At 37.5% G+C, this 16966-nt stretch overlaps 4 protein-coding genes and 1 long non-coding RNA gene across 14 annotated transcripts; 4 read left to right on the top strand and 1 right to left on the bottom strand.

Moving 5' to 3' along the window:
- The first annotated feature begins 70 nt into the window (after nucleotides 1–70).
- On the top strand, nucleotides 71–2601 carry LOC113689031 (F-box/kelch-repeat protein At3g23880-like). Of its 2 annotated transcripts, none has more exons than XM_072048913.1 (2): nucleotides 71–1638; nucleotides 2188–2353. In XM_072048913.1, exon 1 carries the CDS (start codon nucleotides 359–361, stop codon nucleotides 1631–1633), a length of 1275 nt encoding a protein of 424 aa, XP_071905014.1. In that variant the 5' UTR covers nucleotides 71–358; the 3' UTR covers nucleotides 1634–1638; nucleotides 2188–2353. The 2 variants fall into 2 exon arrangements, with proteins under 2 accessions (XP_071905014.1, XP_071905013.1); XM_072048912.1 differs by lacking the exon at nucleotides 2188–2353 and adding an exon at nucleotides 2371–2601 and having other exon boundaries at nucleotides 76–1638.
- A 503-nt stretch (nucleotides 2602–3104) lies between these two features.
- On the top strand, nucleotides 3105–6899 carry LOC113690247 (protein sym-1-like). Its single transcript, XM_072048916.1, has 5 exons — nucleotides 3105–3789; nucleotides 4684–4839; nucleotides 4918–5050; nucleotides 5135–5174; nucleotides 6301–6899. Exons 1-5 carry the CDS (start codon nucleotides 3505–3507, stop codon nucleotides 6386–6388), a joined length of 702 nt encoding a protein of 233 aa, XP_071905017.1. The 5' UTR covers nucleotides 3105–3504; the 3' UTR covers nucleotides 6389–6899.
- Nucleotides 6900–7638: 739 nt separating this feature from the next.
- Nucleotides 7639–11120, top strand: LOC113687867 (uncharacterized). 4 transcript variants are annotated; one of them, XM_072048915.1, is made up of 4 exons: nucleotides 7654–8445; nucleotides 8649–8770; nucleotides 8873–8949; nucleotides 10121–11120. In XM_072048915.1, exons 2-4 carry the CDS (start codon nucleotides 8654–8656, stop codon nucleotides 10758–10760), a joined length of 834 nt encoding a protein of 277 aa, XP_071905016.1. In that variant the 5' UTR covers nucleotides 7654–8445; nucleotides 8649–8653; the 3' UTR covers nucleotides 10761–11120. The 4 variants fall into 4 exon arrangements, with proteins under 4 accessions (XP_071905015.1, XP_071905016.1, XP_027061191.1 ...); XM_072048914.1 differs by having other exon boundaries at nucleotides 7639–8445; nucleotides 8649–8949; XM_027205391.2 differs by lacking the exon at nucleotides 7654–8445 and having other exon boundaries at nucleotides 8522–8770.
- A 1990-nt stretch (nucleotides 11121–13110) lies between these two features.
- Nucleotides 13111–16787, bottom strand: LOC113687869 (uncharacterized). 5 transcript variants are annotated; one of them, XR_003447801.2, is made up of 4 exons: nucleotides 16468–16665; nucleotides 15324–15917; nucleotides 13745–13823; nucleotides 13111–13581 (listed from the first exon to the last, which is right to left on the bottom strand). It is a non-coding gene; the product is annotated as an uncharacterized lncRNA (long non-coding RNA). The 5 variants fall into 5 exon arrangements; XR_011814380.1 differs by having other exon boundaries at nucleotides 13745–15917; nucleotides 16468–16694; XR_011814381.1 differs by having other exon boundaries at nucleotides 13111–13823; nucleotides 16468–16664.
- On the top strand, nucleotides 13706–16210 carry LOC113690244 (uncharacterized). Of its 2 annotated transcripts, XM_072048911.1 has the most exons (3): nucleotides 13706–13840; nucleotides 13949–14025; nucleotides 15253–16210. In XM_072048911.1, the coding sequence occupies exons 1-3, from the start codon at nucleotides 13706–13708 to the stop codon at nucleotides 15842–15844; spliced, it is 804 nt and encodes a 267-aa protein (XP_071905012.1). In that variant the 3' UTR covers nucleotides 15845–16210. The 2 variants fall into 2 exon arrangements, with proteins under 2 accessions (XP_071905012.1, XP_071905011.1); XM_072048910.1 differs by having other exon boundaries at nucleotides 13706–14025.
- Nucleotides 16788–16966: the final 179 nt, after the last annotated feature.

Below are 16966 nucleotides of genomic sequence, written 5' to 3'. Positions count from 1 at the left end.
TATATATATTCTAATATTTTATTATTTGTAAGAAAAAATTACTATTTTACTCTTTTTTAAAAAAATAATATAATTATTTTTTATTTTTTAAGCCCGAGTAAGCTCGAAAGCCCGGCTCTATCAGATCAAAACTCCATTCGACCCTGCTCACTTGAGCTCAACCTGGAAAGGGACTACACAGCTCCACAGTAGTGCGAGCAGAGGAACTCTGAATTATGTCCAGAATCAAGTAGAAACCCTCCGCTCATCAAATTCTTTTCTCAAAAAAGGTTTAATCTTTCCAGTCTTTATAGTCTCTTTGCCTCACTCAAGAGTCTATAATTTTACTACTAAATCCAGAAAAAGGTCCTTTAAAAAAATGTCCAATTTCATCCCTGAAGAAATTGTGACCCGAATCCTCACAAGGGTTCCTGCAAAGTCTCTCATAAGGTTCAGGTGCGTATCCAAATCATGGAAATCTTTGATCTCCAGTCCTGATTTCATTTCTCTGCATACCAGAGAAGCTTTTCTCTCAAAACCCACCATCCCAGATGATAGGATGCTTGTTAGGTGCTATTCCAAACCCCAAAGAACTGAACTTTACTCTGTACACCACGACAATGAAGATTCCACTGTGGCAAGTGAGGTCAAAATAGACTTCCCTTTTCGCCGTTTAGCTCAGTTTTATTTCAGGATTGTGGGTTTTTGCAATGGGTTACTGTGTTTGTCTGAGGATATTTTTGGATACAGAAACCTTATTATGCTGTGGAACCCTTCGATCAGGCGAAAAATGATTCTTCCTGTGCCCCGCGCCGTTTTTGAGAACTTGGGGACTTATATGTTTGTGGTTGGATTTGGATATGACGTGAAAAACAATGATTTTAAGGTTGTAAGGATTGCTTATGATCAGTCTAGACGCGGGTATAAGTTGCCTCCCATAGTTGAAGTTTTTGCGCTGGGTGTAGGTGATTGGAGGGAGATTGATGTTGATTTGGCTCAAAACTGGGTGATTGAGAACTTCTGGACTCAGGCGTTTGTGAACGGAAAGGTGCATTGGGTTGCTTATAGGTTGAATGAAGAGAAGGAGAATTTGATTATGGTGTTTGATTTGAGCAATGAGGTGTTTGAGGAACTGTTGTTGCCTGATGCTTTGGCTGTTGAGTGTCCAATAAATATGTGCACTTCTGTTTGTGAGGATTCAATTGCTGTTCTCAACTATGATAAGCGTGTTGGGACTGGAAGCTGTTCCATTTGGTTGATGACAGTATATGGCGATGTAAAGTCTTGGAGCAAAATGTACACAGTAGCTCTTGAAGGAGAATTGGGGAAGATATTGAGTTTTAGGAAGGATGGTAATATATTGTTGACAGCAAGTGACGGAGAACTGTATTCATATGATCCAGATCCAAGGCTTCAAGAAATTAAATACATTGGAATTTTGGGCACCAAAGATTCATTCTTTGTTGGTCGGTATACGGAGAGTCTAGCTTTGCTGATTGAAGGAGAAGAAGAATTGGAAGGTCTACCAAATGCGGCTGACTCTGGTTCTTCTGAAGATGGCAATGGAGGAGAGGATTGTGAAGTTGAAAAGATTGAGCTGTGGAAGCAGTCCATCTTGGTTGGCTTTCTGAAAGCCCTACTGCTTGCACAATGATGCAGGTGAACTGTCAATTGCTGAATAGCTTAACATCTTCATAAGATTGATTTCTGTGTCTATCCTTGGGCATTCATGTTTTGCAATTTTTTCATTTTCTACTTGCCTGCAAACTCTTTCGGCTTCCATTTTATAAAGTTCACTTGTGCTTTATTGCCCAATCCAGGGCTGCCAAAGAGTTAGAGATGTAGGGAACAACCCCACTAATTATTTGATGAACCCCAAAAGATTTTTTGTAATGGATCATATAGGAATGGTAAATTTGATAAAACTAGAACAACTACTCCTGAGTGTCTATCTCAGTATATGCTCTTAGTTGTCGAATTACATCAACGGACTTTATCATGCATTGAAAATGATGCCTCCGATGTTCTTCCTAGATATCAATGTCAATGACCTCCTTTTATGTTAGTCATGGCTGTAGATTAGGAATCTCAATATATTGGTGACTAGTGTCAGAGTTGTCAATGTTTTCTTGAAATCAATAACCTTTGTTCTATATGATACGGCAACATGATGAATCCAGGGCATTTTATAATTGGTTTTTTTCGCAGGTTTTTAACCATTTTGGTATGCTCTATACAGGAGACAAAGCCTAAGTTATGGCTTAAAACTTGCCTTGCCTCTAAACACTGTGAATTGGGAATAGAAGTTGCAAGTCTGGATATTTGTCATCTCTACTTCACAATCGGAGTTTAGATTGCCATGACCTTTGACCCTATCCTCTTTGATTGCAGGATCCTTTTTTGCTGTCTTTTGTGTCTACTGGGTAGCTGATCCTTGTGCAACACTTGCTTTGAACTGCCCTTCCCGTTTTCTTTGAATGAAGACTTTTATGGGAAGTTGATGTTGCCAGAGCAGTTGTAGTTGATTAGACTCAGATGATGATTGGAGACTTGAACCTTTTCATTAATTTATCAAGCTGAAGCTCGGATCATTGAATTCAATCAAATTCAAGTACTTGATTATCTTCCTGATCTTGTACTTAAATTACCAAGTTCCGTGGAGCTGGTTGATTATGATATATATATATATATATATACACACACACACACACTCCATATAGTAGTAGTTTATTACATGCAAGTCTTTGTCAACTACTTTAATCAAATTAATTTAACCACAAAAAAGAAATAAAATGCCCCAAGTGGAGCCCAGAGGTCTAATAAACAAACTAAAAATTTGTGTTCATGATTCAGTTCCGTTGTTATTTGATTTAGACCAGTTGTTATAAACATTAGTATTGTAACTAGGGAATTCTTGATTTGATTTTCAAGTGCTTTTTTCCCTTGTACGTGTATGGTGTCCCTTGATTCTTGATTTTTTTCTGGGATTTTCCTAACATGTGTGTATTTAACCTTCGTTAACGTATCTAAAAATTAACTAACCTATCATTCACACACACACACACACACACACACACATATATATATATATATATATATATTAATAATTATTATTCATTCTTGTATTTATTTATTTTTTAATTAATTTTATATTTAAAAAAATAACACCTGAAATATATCTTAATAAATGCGTATTTGAACACCGGACACAATAATTTTTTCCATTGTATTTGTAGTGCCTTTCTTGAACTGAAAAAAAAAAGGTAGTATCCCTCTTGCCAAGGAGAAAATAGAGAAAAGATCCAATTAAGTAATGAATTATCAAGTCGTAGTTAACTACATTAACTAGATCAAGGAAAAAAGGAAAAAGAAAAGGAATAGTCAATATTCCCCTGCCTAGTATTGCCGGAGGCCAAAGAATAAATTCTTATATTGAGAAGAAAAAAAAAGTTCTGAGGCGAATAAGAACTACGAGTACAAGTGATACCTGAGGCTGAGATTAGCGTCTCGGTAAATTCGAGGGGAATGGGGTCGTTAGGTGGTGGTGGAAATTGGGGTCCATTTGGGATGGGACAACTGAATTTCCATGATTTCAACAACAATAGGAGAAGAAGTCCAAGAAAAAGAAGCATCAGAGAATCAAAATCCTCATCTAATTCAGCTGATATAACCGGTAGAACCGGTTACCAGTTCCCGGTGAAGCAAGCATTCATGGCCGCCTCTCTAGCCCTCACCGGCGACACTATAGCTCAGCTCAGCCAACGCTGGGTGAAGTATAAAGAAAGCCTTTCCAGCCCTCAGCATCCCGAGGTTGCTCATTACTCGAGTTTTTACTCAAATGAGTTTTTTTTTTTTTTTTTTTTAAATTCGAACACACGGTTTACATTTCACTATGCGTTCATTTTCTTGACATAAGCTGGTAGATTAGAAAAAGAAAGCTTTTTTCGTAATGGGCTTTAATAATATTAATGAAGTTCTTACTTTTGGACGAATCCAAGAAAAGCTGGAATTTTTACCATTTTGGAAGTGAATTGTTCTTGTACTTTATATAAAATTAATATGGGCTACGTGAAATTTAGAAAATTCAATAGCAAAGTTTGAAAATTTTGTACCATTTATGTGTAGTTTTTCTTTTGAGAATTGAATGGTGGATAACTACCTATTCATTGAGCGGTCAAGGTAAGTCAGTTCAGATGTTTGATGTTATCATATACTAGAAAATGTGGTTCTTAATGGATATTATGTATGGTTTTAGCAAACATCTCAACTTTTCTCACCAAAAAAATTTTATCATGTTAATTTGAAGCAGAATTGGTCTTAAAAAGTCATATGTTCCTAAGCATTAGATCAATATTCGAGAAATGTGAATTTGGTAACAGGGTAGTGATTTTTTGGAGAAAATGTGCAACTTACTAATCTCATCTCCAATGACCTGTAAGCTCTTTTGGTTTTCCTTGAGGATTTCTTTATAGTTTGTGTAAGCTCATAATAAGTTAAAGATCAGTTTTAGTAGTCTCTTTATTATCTTCGCTTATTTTTCCTTCTAAAAATGCGGTAACATATCAAATTCCAGATTGGTAAATGGACATTTGATGCTTGAAGAATTCACATCTATATCGTACCATCTAAATTGAAAATGCATATTGATGATCTTGGTTTTGAAACAAAATTCCAATTTTGCTATTTCGCTGAATGCTGCATCAGGGTGTTTTGGGGGCATTATTTTCTGAACATGGTTGGCTGCGTGCCCTCCGAATGACTACCTATGGCTTTCTATTATATGGCCCGGGTACATATGAATGGTACCAGTTCCTTGATCGTACCATTCCAAAGCAAACATTCGAGAACTTATTGGCTAAGGTAGGTATTACGATCAAGTTCTCCCTGAGCCAAATTTCATGGATTATTTTCAAGTCCTGAAAATGTTACTCCTTGCAGGTCATACTGAACCAAATTGTGCTTGGTCCAACTGTAATTGCTGTCGTTTTTGCATGGAACAATCTGTGGCAAGGGAAACTGTCAGAGCTTCCAAATAAGTATCAGAAAGATGCTCTTCCTGCTCTTTTTTTTGGTATGAACCTTTTTCTAGCGTGCAAAATGCTAAGTTATATGCACATGTATGTACTTATGCTTTACTACTGTAATTCCTTTGCAGGATTTAGGTTTTGGATTCCAGTCAGCATATTGAATTTCTGGTATGTAATTTGCTTTGTTTTTCTTGATCTGGTAGGATTAGTTTCTTGGTTAAGGACTTGGTCTAATGTCAGGAAATTTTACTAATGACAAACAGAATTATTCACTTTCTAGTAGTTATATTATCATTATATACTATAGTAATGTAGCTTGAGGGATGATGCTTGTAGAGGAAAATGGAAGACAGCTTGTAATACCATTCCATATATGATTTAGTTACTTCAGAAAGGGTGAAACTCAAAGTTGCTCTTGAATTGTATAAGCATCACCATCATATCAAGGGGACTAACTTCACTTCTTTAGTTACTCCAGCAAATTAAGTGAATGTCAAAGTTGCTCTGGAATTTTATAAGCATTACCGTCATATCAAGGGGACTAACTTCACTTCTTTAGCTGACCTCTACTTCTTGTTGCTTATTTACTTTCGTAATCATCTCTTAAGTAAGGAAGCTACCATTGCCTGCGCCTTGTTGGTAAAAATCAGTTTCTCACCATGTTTTTAGACCAACAAAGTATTCAATTTTTTGCCGAATAACTGCTGTTTCAGATCAGTCTTTATGGGAACTTTGATATTTTGGTGCAGCCGAGCAAATTTGATCAACACCACTACTGACTTTTTTTTTTTTCCCTTACATATGTATTCTCTACTTTATCTCTTGGTGTTGTAATCTATGAGTTGTTGTTGATCCAAATATGAAAGAGATGAATCTCTTAAAGAATATTAGAATATCTTAGCATCTGAGGGTAATATCGCGCATTGAAATGAAAACTAAAACCAACTTACTAACACTGGATCTTAGACAAAAGGCTGAGAAAACAACTCTTTTTGATTACCAGAGGAAAAAAAAAAATCTTTGATGATCTCATGGGGAAGCAGTTTCAGTATCATCGATGGCTGAAAATGTTGTATATTTGCATGTGTGGGATCAGGTACTTGTTTGACAATGAATAAGTTTCCCGCCTGTTTATAATTTGCTAGACTGATAGTGGACTATACAGTCTATACTTATAAAAAAAATTAAGTTTCTGCAATGGAGATGTCTTTTAACTTTTTATATTAGCCTGTAACTATCACAATGAGATGCCATAGAATAATGTTCTGGCAACTTTAACATGTCAAAATTTCAGGCTGGTTCCTCTTCAAGCACGCGTTGCTTTCATGTCCTTGGGATCTATATTCTGGAATTTCTTCTTGTCTTCGACCATGAGCAGGTGATTTCTGCTGACAAGAATCATACTGGAGTTAGAAGCTTATCATGAGCAGATCCTTTCGGGTATTTCCTGGTCCAGAACTTAACACAAGTGTGGGGCTTCTCACATCACTTAATTGAAAAGAATCTTCATTTAAACTCTTCTTCCAGCGCACAGCCAGATGTTGGAAGCTCGGTTTTTTAAGTTCTCAACGCTGAAATTGAGGCTGCCAGAACTGTTTCTTATGGAGTTGCAATGTTTTCTTTTTCGGTATTCATGGCATTCGTCATATTTTTCATAATTACCATCTGAGAAGGTCATTTTATGTATCAATCAGCTCTATTTTTCTTTATGTTTTTGTTCATTGAGATCTTATCATCTTTCCTCTTCTTCAAGTATGCTGTGTGCTCTACAGCTTCTGCTGATTAGATAAACTGCAGAGTCATTTTTACTGCTGTTAGATTGCAGAATTATGTAATGATTCTTTCGTCTACAAACATTCTTGGAATAGATTTGATGGAAACCATTTGCTCTTATCTTACCATTACTCAGATTTGAAGGTCATTTTCTTAAAAATAAAAAGAAATGACCGCAGTGCTTGCATATGGTTATCTGATACTGTTTTAGGCCTTAGCTGGTTGGTTATGCTCATATCAGGACCTGAAATTAATATTTCCTAATAAATTTGAATACGTACCCAAAGTTCTGGTGCATGAGAAAACAGCCAGCACTCCAATAGACTAGGCCTCTGGCAAGTTAGCCTGAACTTGCGAGATGAGTGTTTCCGCAATGTGCTTGGTAGCTGAAAAGAAGTTCTTTATTTTATTCTTGAACGTGCGATGCGAGTCCTTCCAAAGTGCTGTTAGGTACCTGGGGAAAACTAGATGAAAAGGGGGCAATAAATAGTACTTTATTGTTGCGACATTTGTCATCATCATTCACTGTTTGATGGGAGCCTGGAGCGAAGCTGGTCCTTTCAGCTTCGCCTTAGTTCCCATCGTTCATAGCCATTACTCAAACTCAGGTTAAAACCAGAAAAAACCACTCTTCATAATCCTGGCTTGGAAAAGTTCCAAGCTTTCCTACACTCAAAACATCTTTTTTTTCTTCCTACCAAAAGAAACGGGGAAAAAACAAAGACCAAAAGGCAGTGTTTCTTTTTATTTTAACATTTCTATTTCTCATCAAAAATGTCAGATTACTTCCCTGAAGAGGTTTTAGTTCATGTCCTCAAAAGGGTTCCTGTCGTGAGAATTGCTTATGCTCAACAGAGTCATGGGGATATTATGCCTTCTATAGCAGAAGTTTTTGCACTACGTGTAGGTAATTGGAGGGTGATTGCTGCTAATTTGCCTCAAGTGGTGATTCCACACTTCTGGACTTGAGCATTTGTTAACGGAAAGGTGCATTGGGTTGGTTACAGATTCAATATAGAGAAGGAGAATAGCACGGAGAATCTGATTATGGCCTTTGATTTGAGCGATGAAGTGTTCAAGGGATTTTCGTTGCCTAATGCTTTGGTTCGTGAGTCTACTTTACATTTGTGCAATTCTGTTTGCGAGGATGCAATCGCTGTTCTCCATTATGATGCTAGCTCTGCAAATTTTAACCCGATAATATGCATTGTACTTGCAACAATCTCTGTCCTCTGAAAGGTCAGTGTCATGGTGATTATAGCTTGTGTAGTTTGGATGGAAAAGTTACAATCAACAGAAAGTGCAAACTGAAAATTTTACATCTTTTTCATAAGGGAAAGTCCATGAAGCTTTCTATGGAAGGAAACAAGAGATGATGAATGAAAACAAAGAGACTTTCAATTCCTGTTTTGAGACAAAAAAATAGGCACTTGATCATTGTGCTATATTCCATTAGTTTGTTTGATTCCTGTCACATTCATGGCTCAGCTACCTGGGCCTGGAGAGACCTAATTCTGTTGTGAAGCATCAAATGTGGCAAGGTTCCATGAGGAAATTCCACCTTGCGGCCTTAAGCTTTGCAGTAATCGCCGCAGTTGCTCTATTTATTCAGATTCCATTCAGACAAGAAAAGCAAGGGAAGAAAAAGTAATCAAGCTGCGTGAAGGTACAGGATTCCTTGCTTTATATCTCATGCATCTCACCAAGCCACCAATTACAGGATCAACTAAATGGACAAAGAATCACATTTCACATCTGCCAAAAAAAGTAAATTTACAAAGAGAACTTAAAAGATGTACCTAAGGCAGGAAAGTTGCAAACACTGGGAAATTTCCTCCGTTGTAAGAGTCATTTTCCTTTCTGTGACAGACCCTATGAACGGAAGTAACCAGAATTACACGCCACCAGAATACTTGAGAACTGGGCCGGATTATGGTGGATATTCAGCTAGACCTCGTAGGAGGAATGGATTGTCCTCCTCGTTTGCTGTGGTTAGGCATATCGATATGTTATCTATGAAAGTCATTGGTGCATCATATTGGATAATTTATTTCCAGGAACATATCAGATCAGTCTTTTTTCATATGAAACAGGCTCCCAGAGGAGGAGATCCTGATCCACGGTTCATTTTTGGGGTAAGCAATCCCAGTGGATTTCTTGGCGTATCCAGGTAAATTTGTTCTTCTTTCTACACACCCTCACTTCCCAGGATAATCTCTTTCCAGCAATACATAACTAGAAGATCTATGCTGAAGTAGGAACATGATAAATCTAAGCTGTACGAAGTTTCTTTGCAAGGTAAAACTGCCTTGTATGGTCACTGGTCTTTTAGCGAGATTGAACTGTTTATCTTACCAACCTAGGACCTTGAGAACAAATAAAAGTACAAAAGGGCTTCCCATTTTAAGGAAAGGGGAGATAGCATATAATCATCCCATCTTCAAGTTACATTTCTTATCCATGCCTATTCGCTCTAATATACAAATTACTGTCACATGAGCTCTTGCCAAATCTTTGTGGACAATTCCAAAAGATGCCACACAAGAAAGTAAAAGAAATGAAAAACAATAGTTATCATAAAGATTTAGTTTTGATTCCGGTTCCCTCCCCCCTCTGGGTGAGGGGAAATTGTACAACACTGAAACTTGGAACATAATCACATCTTCCAATCCAACTGAAGAAGTAGGAGCCGAATGTAAGGTCAAAATTCTTTTTCCAAGAATTATAGACTAAAGCACACCAGTATATGTATCAAATAATGAAATCATAAGTGTATACTGCATATTAAGTAGCAGCCTGGATATGAGCAATCCAAAAAAAAAAAAAAAGAAATTTCATTAAAAGGGCTTGCTCAGAAACACTTGTTAACTAAACATAACAGAATGTAAAGTGGAGCTAGCTTGAAGAAAAGATAGAAAAATCTGTTTATTTCCTTTAATTTCAAACCCTACATTTCTTCTAGAGGATTTAAGGATGGAATGCATGCCTCTTCATGCCAGTTCTGATGATTATGTCCGTTTGATGTTCTTTAATTACCAACGGATGATGCAAGGACATGATGATTGTGTGGGATATTCAGGAAGCATAGAGTATTGTTGTTTAGATTGAAGAGAGATGAGAGGCGAGGGGGACGAGGAAGAAAGCATCCCTTAATTTTCACACTAGTCCAACTTAAGAACTAGGTGGAATGGATTAGTCCTATAACCATTTTCTTCGTTTGTATCATTCGTTTCCAGTTTATGGATACGATGCGAAATCTCAAATTTGTGAATGGATAAAAAAAAAATCAGGTACATAATTTTGAAATCTCAGTGTGTGAAAACTAATAAAATGACTTGCAGTTTTCCAGCCCCACCACATTTGCAGAATCAAACTCAATACTTCAACATTGACACAACAAGAAACACAATACCATCGCCACCTGCAGCTATTGCTTTGCCAAGTTTTCAGCTGCAACCGAGTGTGCCACCTGCAGCTATTGCTTTGCCAAATTTTCAGCCGCAACCGAGCGTGCAAGGCCCCCAGGACGGGTCCAAATTATCTCAAGAAGAGCAAAAGAAAGTCTTGAACAGGCTGAAGAAAGAAGCATATAATCCCGTGACAAAATTGTCGAGAAGGAAACCAAATCTGTACTACCGAGATAACCCACTTACTATTTCCAAAGAACTAGAAAAAGAGAAGCATGAAGAAGGTAAGAGGTGTGCCATTTGCTTGGAAGATTTTGAGCCTAAAGAGATAGTTACGATTACTCCTTGCAACCACATGTTTCATGAGGAATGTATTGTTCCTTGGGTGAACAACGAAGGTCGATGCCCTGTTTGTAGGTTCGCAATCAGTGAAAGGTTCGGAGAAACTGCAGCTGGCTCTAGCAATGTGACTGCAAATGACCATTTTGGGAACGATCTGACTGCAATCGTGAGAGCCATGGAAGAAGCTTTTGTACCTGAAAACATGAGGAGGTTTGTGGAGTTCCTTACCTAACAAGGACAAATTTTTAGTTTGAGCAGACTGTTAGGGAAGTTGTTTTTCTGGAGCTACCTTCTGTGATTCAGCAAGACAATACATTGAAGAAATGACAGTATTTGTGTACAGAATATAGATAGTCGTTTGGCAACAAATGCGAAGAACCGAAGGAAAATGAGACTCAGTGGATGCAAATGGGATAATTCCTCTACCACAAGAAGTTTGCGAATGAGGAATGGATTCCATCAAAGAAAAACTCGGGCAGCAAAGAGTGTTAGTTGCACAGTACTTTATTGTGATTCGCAGTATGTTACTTCCGTGCACAGATGTTAATGTCCCATCCAATTATAAAGGTCACAAGCTATTACATATTACTTATCCCAAGTTTCCCACCAACCAACCGAGCAAACTGAAATTGCAAATGCTGTACTTGAGCAAAGAGATTATGCAGAAAACATCATAAAAATACAACAAAAAAAAAGGGAATGGAGGAGTTAGAAATTACATAAAGAAAAAATATAACTAAGGGAGCCTTGTGGAACATTATTAACAGAGGCTAACTAGTTTTTACCAGTTTCCATAAGACAAATTGAAATGAATCCGCTTTTCCTGTGCAAACAAAATTAGCTTTGCTGGGATGGTTGTTTTCGCAGGGAGATAGTTGCACGAAGTTAATCCATTGTCGTCAAGAATTCCAACATCTGCAACCTGCAACCTAGGCTTCATTTCCTGTTTAGCCCTGGCCTAAACTGAATTCCATTAGCATCATGCTACTCTATATAATTTTTTTTGGAACAAACCTCCCCTGAGGTTTTCAATAATTACAGAGAGCTCCTCCAAGTTTTAAAAATTACATATACCTACCCTATTTTTATTGTTTAGTCACAATGTAGGTCCAACAAGATAGATTTTCTCACAAAAATCGTAAATTACCCTTTTGTATAAAACTAAGAAAGAAAAATATAGTCTACTCAATCATTTTCTTTCACCCAAAACAACAAGTCTAATCCTTAACAACCATCCAAGCATAAATTCTAAAACCAAGTAGCCGTCCAAAAGATTCCAAATTGCATATATAGTATCAATACTTGACATGCAAAAAAAAAAAAAGAAAAAGAAAACACACACACACACAAATCCTATTGACAATCAATTTTATACCTCCAAAATTAAATATCAATACTCAAATACGTTTTTAATACATGCTAATCTGATATAAAATCACCATGACAACCAGAAAAAACCATTCTTCATAATCCTGGCTTGGAAAAATTCCAAGCTTCCTACAGTCAAATATCCTTTTTTCCTTCCTACCGAAAGAAACAGGGGAAAAAAAACCAAAAAGCAGTATTTCTTTTTATTTTAACATTTCTATTTCTCATAAAAAATGTCAGATTACTTCCCTGAAGAGGTTTTAGTTCATGTCCTCAGAAGGGTTCCTGCGAAAACCCTCCTGAGACTGAGGTGCGTAGCTAAGTCATGGAAATCTTTGATCTGAAGCCTTCATTTCGTCTCCATGCACACCCATCATGCTTCTCTCTCAAAAATCCTCCACCCCAGATGATAGAATGCTTGTGAGGCGCTACTGCAAACACCGACGGACTGAACGTTACTCAGTATACCACGAAAATGAGGACTTCACAGGGGAAAATGAGGTCAAAATATTCTTCCCTTTTCGCCAGTTAGTGCAGTATTATTTCAGGATTGTGGATTATAGCAATGGGTTACTATGTTTGTCTGATGATGTTTTTGGATACATGACCTTATTATGCTGTGCAACCCTTTCATCAAGCGAAAAATCACTCTTCCTTTGCCCCGAGCAAGTTGTAAAAACTTTTGGCCTAGTATGTACTCCTTGTTAGGATTTGGATGTCACATAAAAAACAGTGATTTTAAGGTCGTGAGAATTGCTTATGCTGAACAGAGTCATGGGGATATTATGCCTTCTATAGCAGAAGTTTTTGCACTACGTGTAGGTAATTGGAGGGTGATTGCTGCTAATTTGCCTCAAGCGGTGATTCCACACTTCTGGACTCATGCATTTGTTAACGGAAAGGTGCATTGGGTTGGTTACAGATTCAATATAGAGGAGGAGAATAGCACGGAGAATTTGATAATGGCCTTTGGTTTGAGTGATGAGGTGTTCAAGGGATTGTCATTGCCTAATGCTTTGGTTCGTGAGTCTACTTTACATTTGTGCAATTCTGTTTGCGAGGATGCAATCGCTGTTCTCCATTATGATGCTAGCTCCGCAAATTTTAACTCGATAATATGCATTGTACTTGCAACAATCTCTGTCCTCTGAAAGGTCAGTGTCATGGTGATTATAGCTTGTGTAGTTTGGATGGAAAAGTTACAATCAACCGAAAGTGCAAACAGATTATGTTGATAAGTTAAACAAAATTTTACATCCTTCTCATAAGGGAAAGTCCATGAAGCTTTCTATGGAAGGAAACAAGAGATGATGAATGAAAACAAAGAGTCTTTCAATCCCTGTTTTGAGACAAATAGGCACTTGATCATTGTGCTATATTTCATTAGTTTGTTTGATTCCTGTCACATTCATGGCTCAGCTACCTGGACCTGGAGAGACCTAATTCTGTCGTGAAGCATCAAATGTGGCAAGGTTCCATGAGGAAATTCCACCTTGCGGCCTTAAGCTTTACACTAATCCCCGTAGTTGCTCTATTTATTCAGATTCCATTCAGACAAGAAAACAAGGGAAGAAAAAGTAATCAAGCTGCGTGAAGGTACAGGATTCCTTGCTTCATATCTCATGCATCTCACCAAGCCACCAATTACAGGATCAACTAAATGGACACAGAATCATATTTCACATCTGCCAAAAAAAGGAAATTTACAAAGAGAACTTAAAAAGATGTAATAAGGCAGGAAAGTTACAAACACTGGGAAATTTCCTCCGTTGTAAGTCATTTTCCTTTCTGCGTCAGCTGACAGACTCTATGAACGGAAGTAACCAGAATTACACGCCACCAGAATACCTGAGAACTGGGCTGGATTATGGTGGATATTCGGCTAGACCTAGTAGCAGGAATGGATTGTCCTCCTTGTTTCCTCCACCTGCAGGAGGTCCTCTGGTTAGTCTTCAGCATATTGATATGTTGTCTAAGAAAGTAATTGGTGCATCATATTCGATAATTTATTTCCAGGAACATATCAGATCAGTCTTTTTTCATATGAAACAGGATCGCAGAGGAGGAGATCCTGATCCACGGTTGCTGTTTGGGGTAAGCAATCCCGGTGGATTTCTTGGCATATCCAGGTAAATTTGTTCTTCTTTCTGCACAACCTCACTTCCCAGGATAATCTCTTTCCAACAATACATAACTAGAAGATCTATGCTGAAGTAGGAACATGATAAATCTAAGCTGTACGAAGTTTCTTTGCAAGGCAAAACTGCCTTGAATGGTCACTGGTCTTTTTCTGGGATTGAACTGTTTATCTTACCAACCTAGGACCTTGAGAACAAATAAAAGTACAAAAGGGCTTCCCATTTTCTGGAAAAGGGAGATAGCATACAATCATCCTTATCTTCAAGTTACAATTCTTATCCATGCCTATTCACTCTAATATACAAATTACTGTCACATGAGCTCTTGCCAAATCTTTGTGGACAATTCCAAAAGATGCCATACAAGAAAGTAAAAGAAATGAAAAACAATAGTTATCATCAAGATTTGATTTTGATTCCAGTTCCCTTCCCCCCTCTGGGTGCGGGGAACTTGTACAACACTGAAACTTGGAACATAATCACATCTTCCAATCCAGCTGAAGAAGTAGGAGCCCAGTTACAGCAACAAATTTTATCCTGGTTCCATCTTAAATACATTTACTAATGACACCAAAGTTTCACCTGAATGTAAGGTCAAAATTGTTTTCCAAGAATCATAGACTAAAGCACACCAGTATATGTATCAAATAATGAAATCACAAGTGTATACCGCATATTAAGTAGCAGCCTGGATATGAGCAATCCAAAAAAAAATGAAATTTCATTAAAAGGGCTTGCTCAGAAACACTTGTTAACTAAACATAACAGAATGTAAAGTGGAGCTAGCTTGAAGAAAAGATAGAAAAATCTGTTTATTTCCTTCAATTTCAAACCCTACATTTCTTCTAGCGTATTTAAGGATGGAATGCATGCCAGTTCTGATGATTATGTCCGTTTGATGTTCTTTTAATTACCAACTGATGATGCAAGGACATGATGATTGTGTGGGATATTCAGGAAGCATAGAGTATTGTTGTTTAGATTGAAGAGAGAAGGGAGGCGAGGGGGACGGGGAAGAAAGCGTCCCTTAATTTTCACACTAGTCCAACTTAAGAGCTAGGAGGAATGGATTAGTCCTATAACCATTTTCTTCGTTTGTATCATTCGTTTCCAGTTTATAGATACGATGCCAAATCTCAAATTTGTGAATGGATAAAAAAGAATCAGGTATATATTTTTGAAATCCTAGTGTGCGAAAACTAATAAAATGACTTGCAGTTTTCCAGCCCCACCACATTTGCAGAATCAAACTCAATACTTCAACAGTGACACAACAAGAAACACAATACCATGGCCACCTGCAGCTATTGCTTTGCCAAATTTTCAGCCGCAACCGAGTGTGCAAGGCCCCCAAGACGGGTCCAAATTATCCCAAGAAGAGCAAAAGAGAGTCTTGAACAGGCTGAAGAAAGAAGCATATAATCCCATGACAAAATTGTCGAGAAGGAAACCAAATCTGTACTACCGAGATAGCCCACTTACTATATCCAAAGAACTAGAAAAAGAGAAGCATGAAGAAGGTAAGAGGTGTCCCATTTGCTTAGAAGATTTTGAGCCTAAAGAGATGGTTACGATTACTCCTTGCAACCACATGTTTCATGAGGAATGTATTGTTCCTTGGGTGAAGAACGAAGGTCGATGCCCTGTTTGTAGGTTCGCAATCAGTGAAAGATTCGGAGAAACTGCAGCTGGCTCTAGCAATGTGACTGCAAATGACCATTCTGCGAGCGATCTGGTTGCAATCATAAGAGCCATGGAAGAAGCTTTTGTACCTGGAAACATGAGGCGGTTTGTGGAGTTCCATCCTTAACCATATGACCTAACAAGGACAAATTTCCAGTTTGAGCAGACTGTTAGGGAAGTTGTTTTTCTGGAGCTGCCTTCTGTGATTCAGAAAGACAATACATTGAAGAAATTACAATATTTGTGTACAGAATATAGATAGTCGTTTGGTAACAAATGTGAAGAACCGAAGCAAAATAAGACTCAGTGGATGCAAATGGGATAATTCCTCTACCACAAGAAGTTTGCGAATGAGGAATGGATTCCATCAAAGAAAAACTCGGGCAGCAAAGAGTGGTAGTTGCACGGTACTTTATTGTGATTCGCACTATGTTACTTTCATGCACAGATGTTAATGTCTGATCCAAATAAAGGTCACAAGCTATTACATATACTTATCCCAAGTTTCCCACCAACCAATTGAGCAAAATGAAATTGCAAATGAAGTAAAGAAAATGTGGATGCTGTACTTGAGCAAAGAGATTATGCAGAAAACATCATAAAAATACCACAAAAAAAAAGGGAATGGAGGAGTTAGAAATTACATAAAGAAAAAAATAACTAAAGGCCAAAAAACACATTAACAAAGAAATTCGCACGAACCAAGTGAGCCTTGTGGAACATTATTAACAGAGGCTAACTAGTTTTTACCAGTTTCCATCAGACAAATTGAAACGAATCCGCAAAAGTAGCTTTGCTGGAATGGTTGTTTTTCCAGGGAGATAGTTGCACGAAGTTAATCCATTGTCGTCAAGAATTCCAAAATCGGCAACCTGCAACCTAGGCTTCATTTCCTGTTTAGCCCTGGCCTAAACTGAATCCTATTTGCAGCATGCTACTCTACATAATTCTTTTTTGGGACAATTTAACAAACCTCCCCTGAGGTTTTCAACAATTACACAGAGCTTTCCCAGGTTTTAAAACTTACATATACCTCCCCTACTTTTACTGTTTAGTCACAATGTAGGTCCAACAAGATAGATTTTCTCACAAAAATCCTAAATTACGCTTTTGTACAAAATTAAGAAAGTAAAATATAGTATACTCAATCATTCTCTTCCACACTTTACCCAAATCAACAAGTCTAATCTCTAACAACCATCCAAGCATAAATTCTAAAACCAAATAGCCGTCTAAAAGATTCCAAATT

Source organism: Coffea arabica, chromosome 5e (genome assembly GCF_036785885.1).
Source record: "Coffea arabica cultivar ET-39 chromosome 5e, Coffea Arabica ET-39 HiFi, whole genome shotgun sequence".
Lineage (NCBI taxonomy): Eukaryota > Viridiplantae > Streptophyta > Magnoliopsida > Gentianales > Rubiaceae > Coffea > Coffea arabica.
Note: the sequence above shows the minus strand (reverse complement) of the source record. Positions and strands in the feature narration are given on the sequence as shown.

What these genes read in the sequence shown, in the direction of transcription:
- LOC113689031 (XM_072048912.1), top strand. Translation starts at nt 359, where the DNA reads ATGTCCAATTTCATCCCTGAAGAAATTGTGACCCGAATCCTCACAAGG.
- LOC113690247 (XM_072048916.1), top strand. Translation starts at nt 3,505, where the DNA reads ATGGGGTCGTTAGGTGGTGGTGGAAATTGGGGTCCATTTGGGATGGGA. An exon ending in CCAGCCCTCAGCATCCCGAG is followed by an intron (nt 3,790 to 4,683) that starts GTTGCTCATTAC and finishes ATGCTGCATCAG; the next exon opens with GGTGTTTTGGGGGCATTATT. An exon ending in TCGAGAACTTATTGGCTAAG is followed by an intron (nt 4,840 to 4,917) that starts GTAGGTATTACG and finishes TACTCCTTGCAG; the next exon opens with GTCATACTGAACCAAATTGT.
- LOC113687867 (XM_027205390.2), top strand. Translation starts at nt 8,573, where the DNA reads ATGTACCTAAGGCAGGAAAGTTGCAAACACTGGGAAATTTCCTCCGTT. An exon ending in GGATTTCTTGGCGTATCCAG is followed by an intron (nt 8,950 to 10,120) that starts GTAAATTTGTTC and finishes AATGACTTGCAG; the next exon opens with TTTTCCAGCCCCACCACATT.
- LOC113690244 (XM_072048910.1), top strand. Translation starts at nt 13,706, where the DNA reads ATGAACGGAAGTAACCAGAATTACACGCCACCAGAATACCTGAGAACT. An exon ending in GGATTTCTTGGCATATCCAG is followed by an intron (nt 14,026 to 15,252) that starts GTAAATTTGTTC and finishes AATGACTTGCAG; the next exon opens with TTTTCCAGCCCCACCACATT.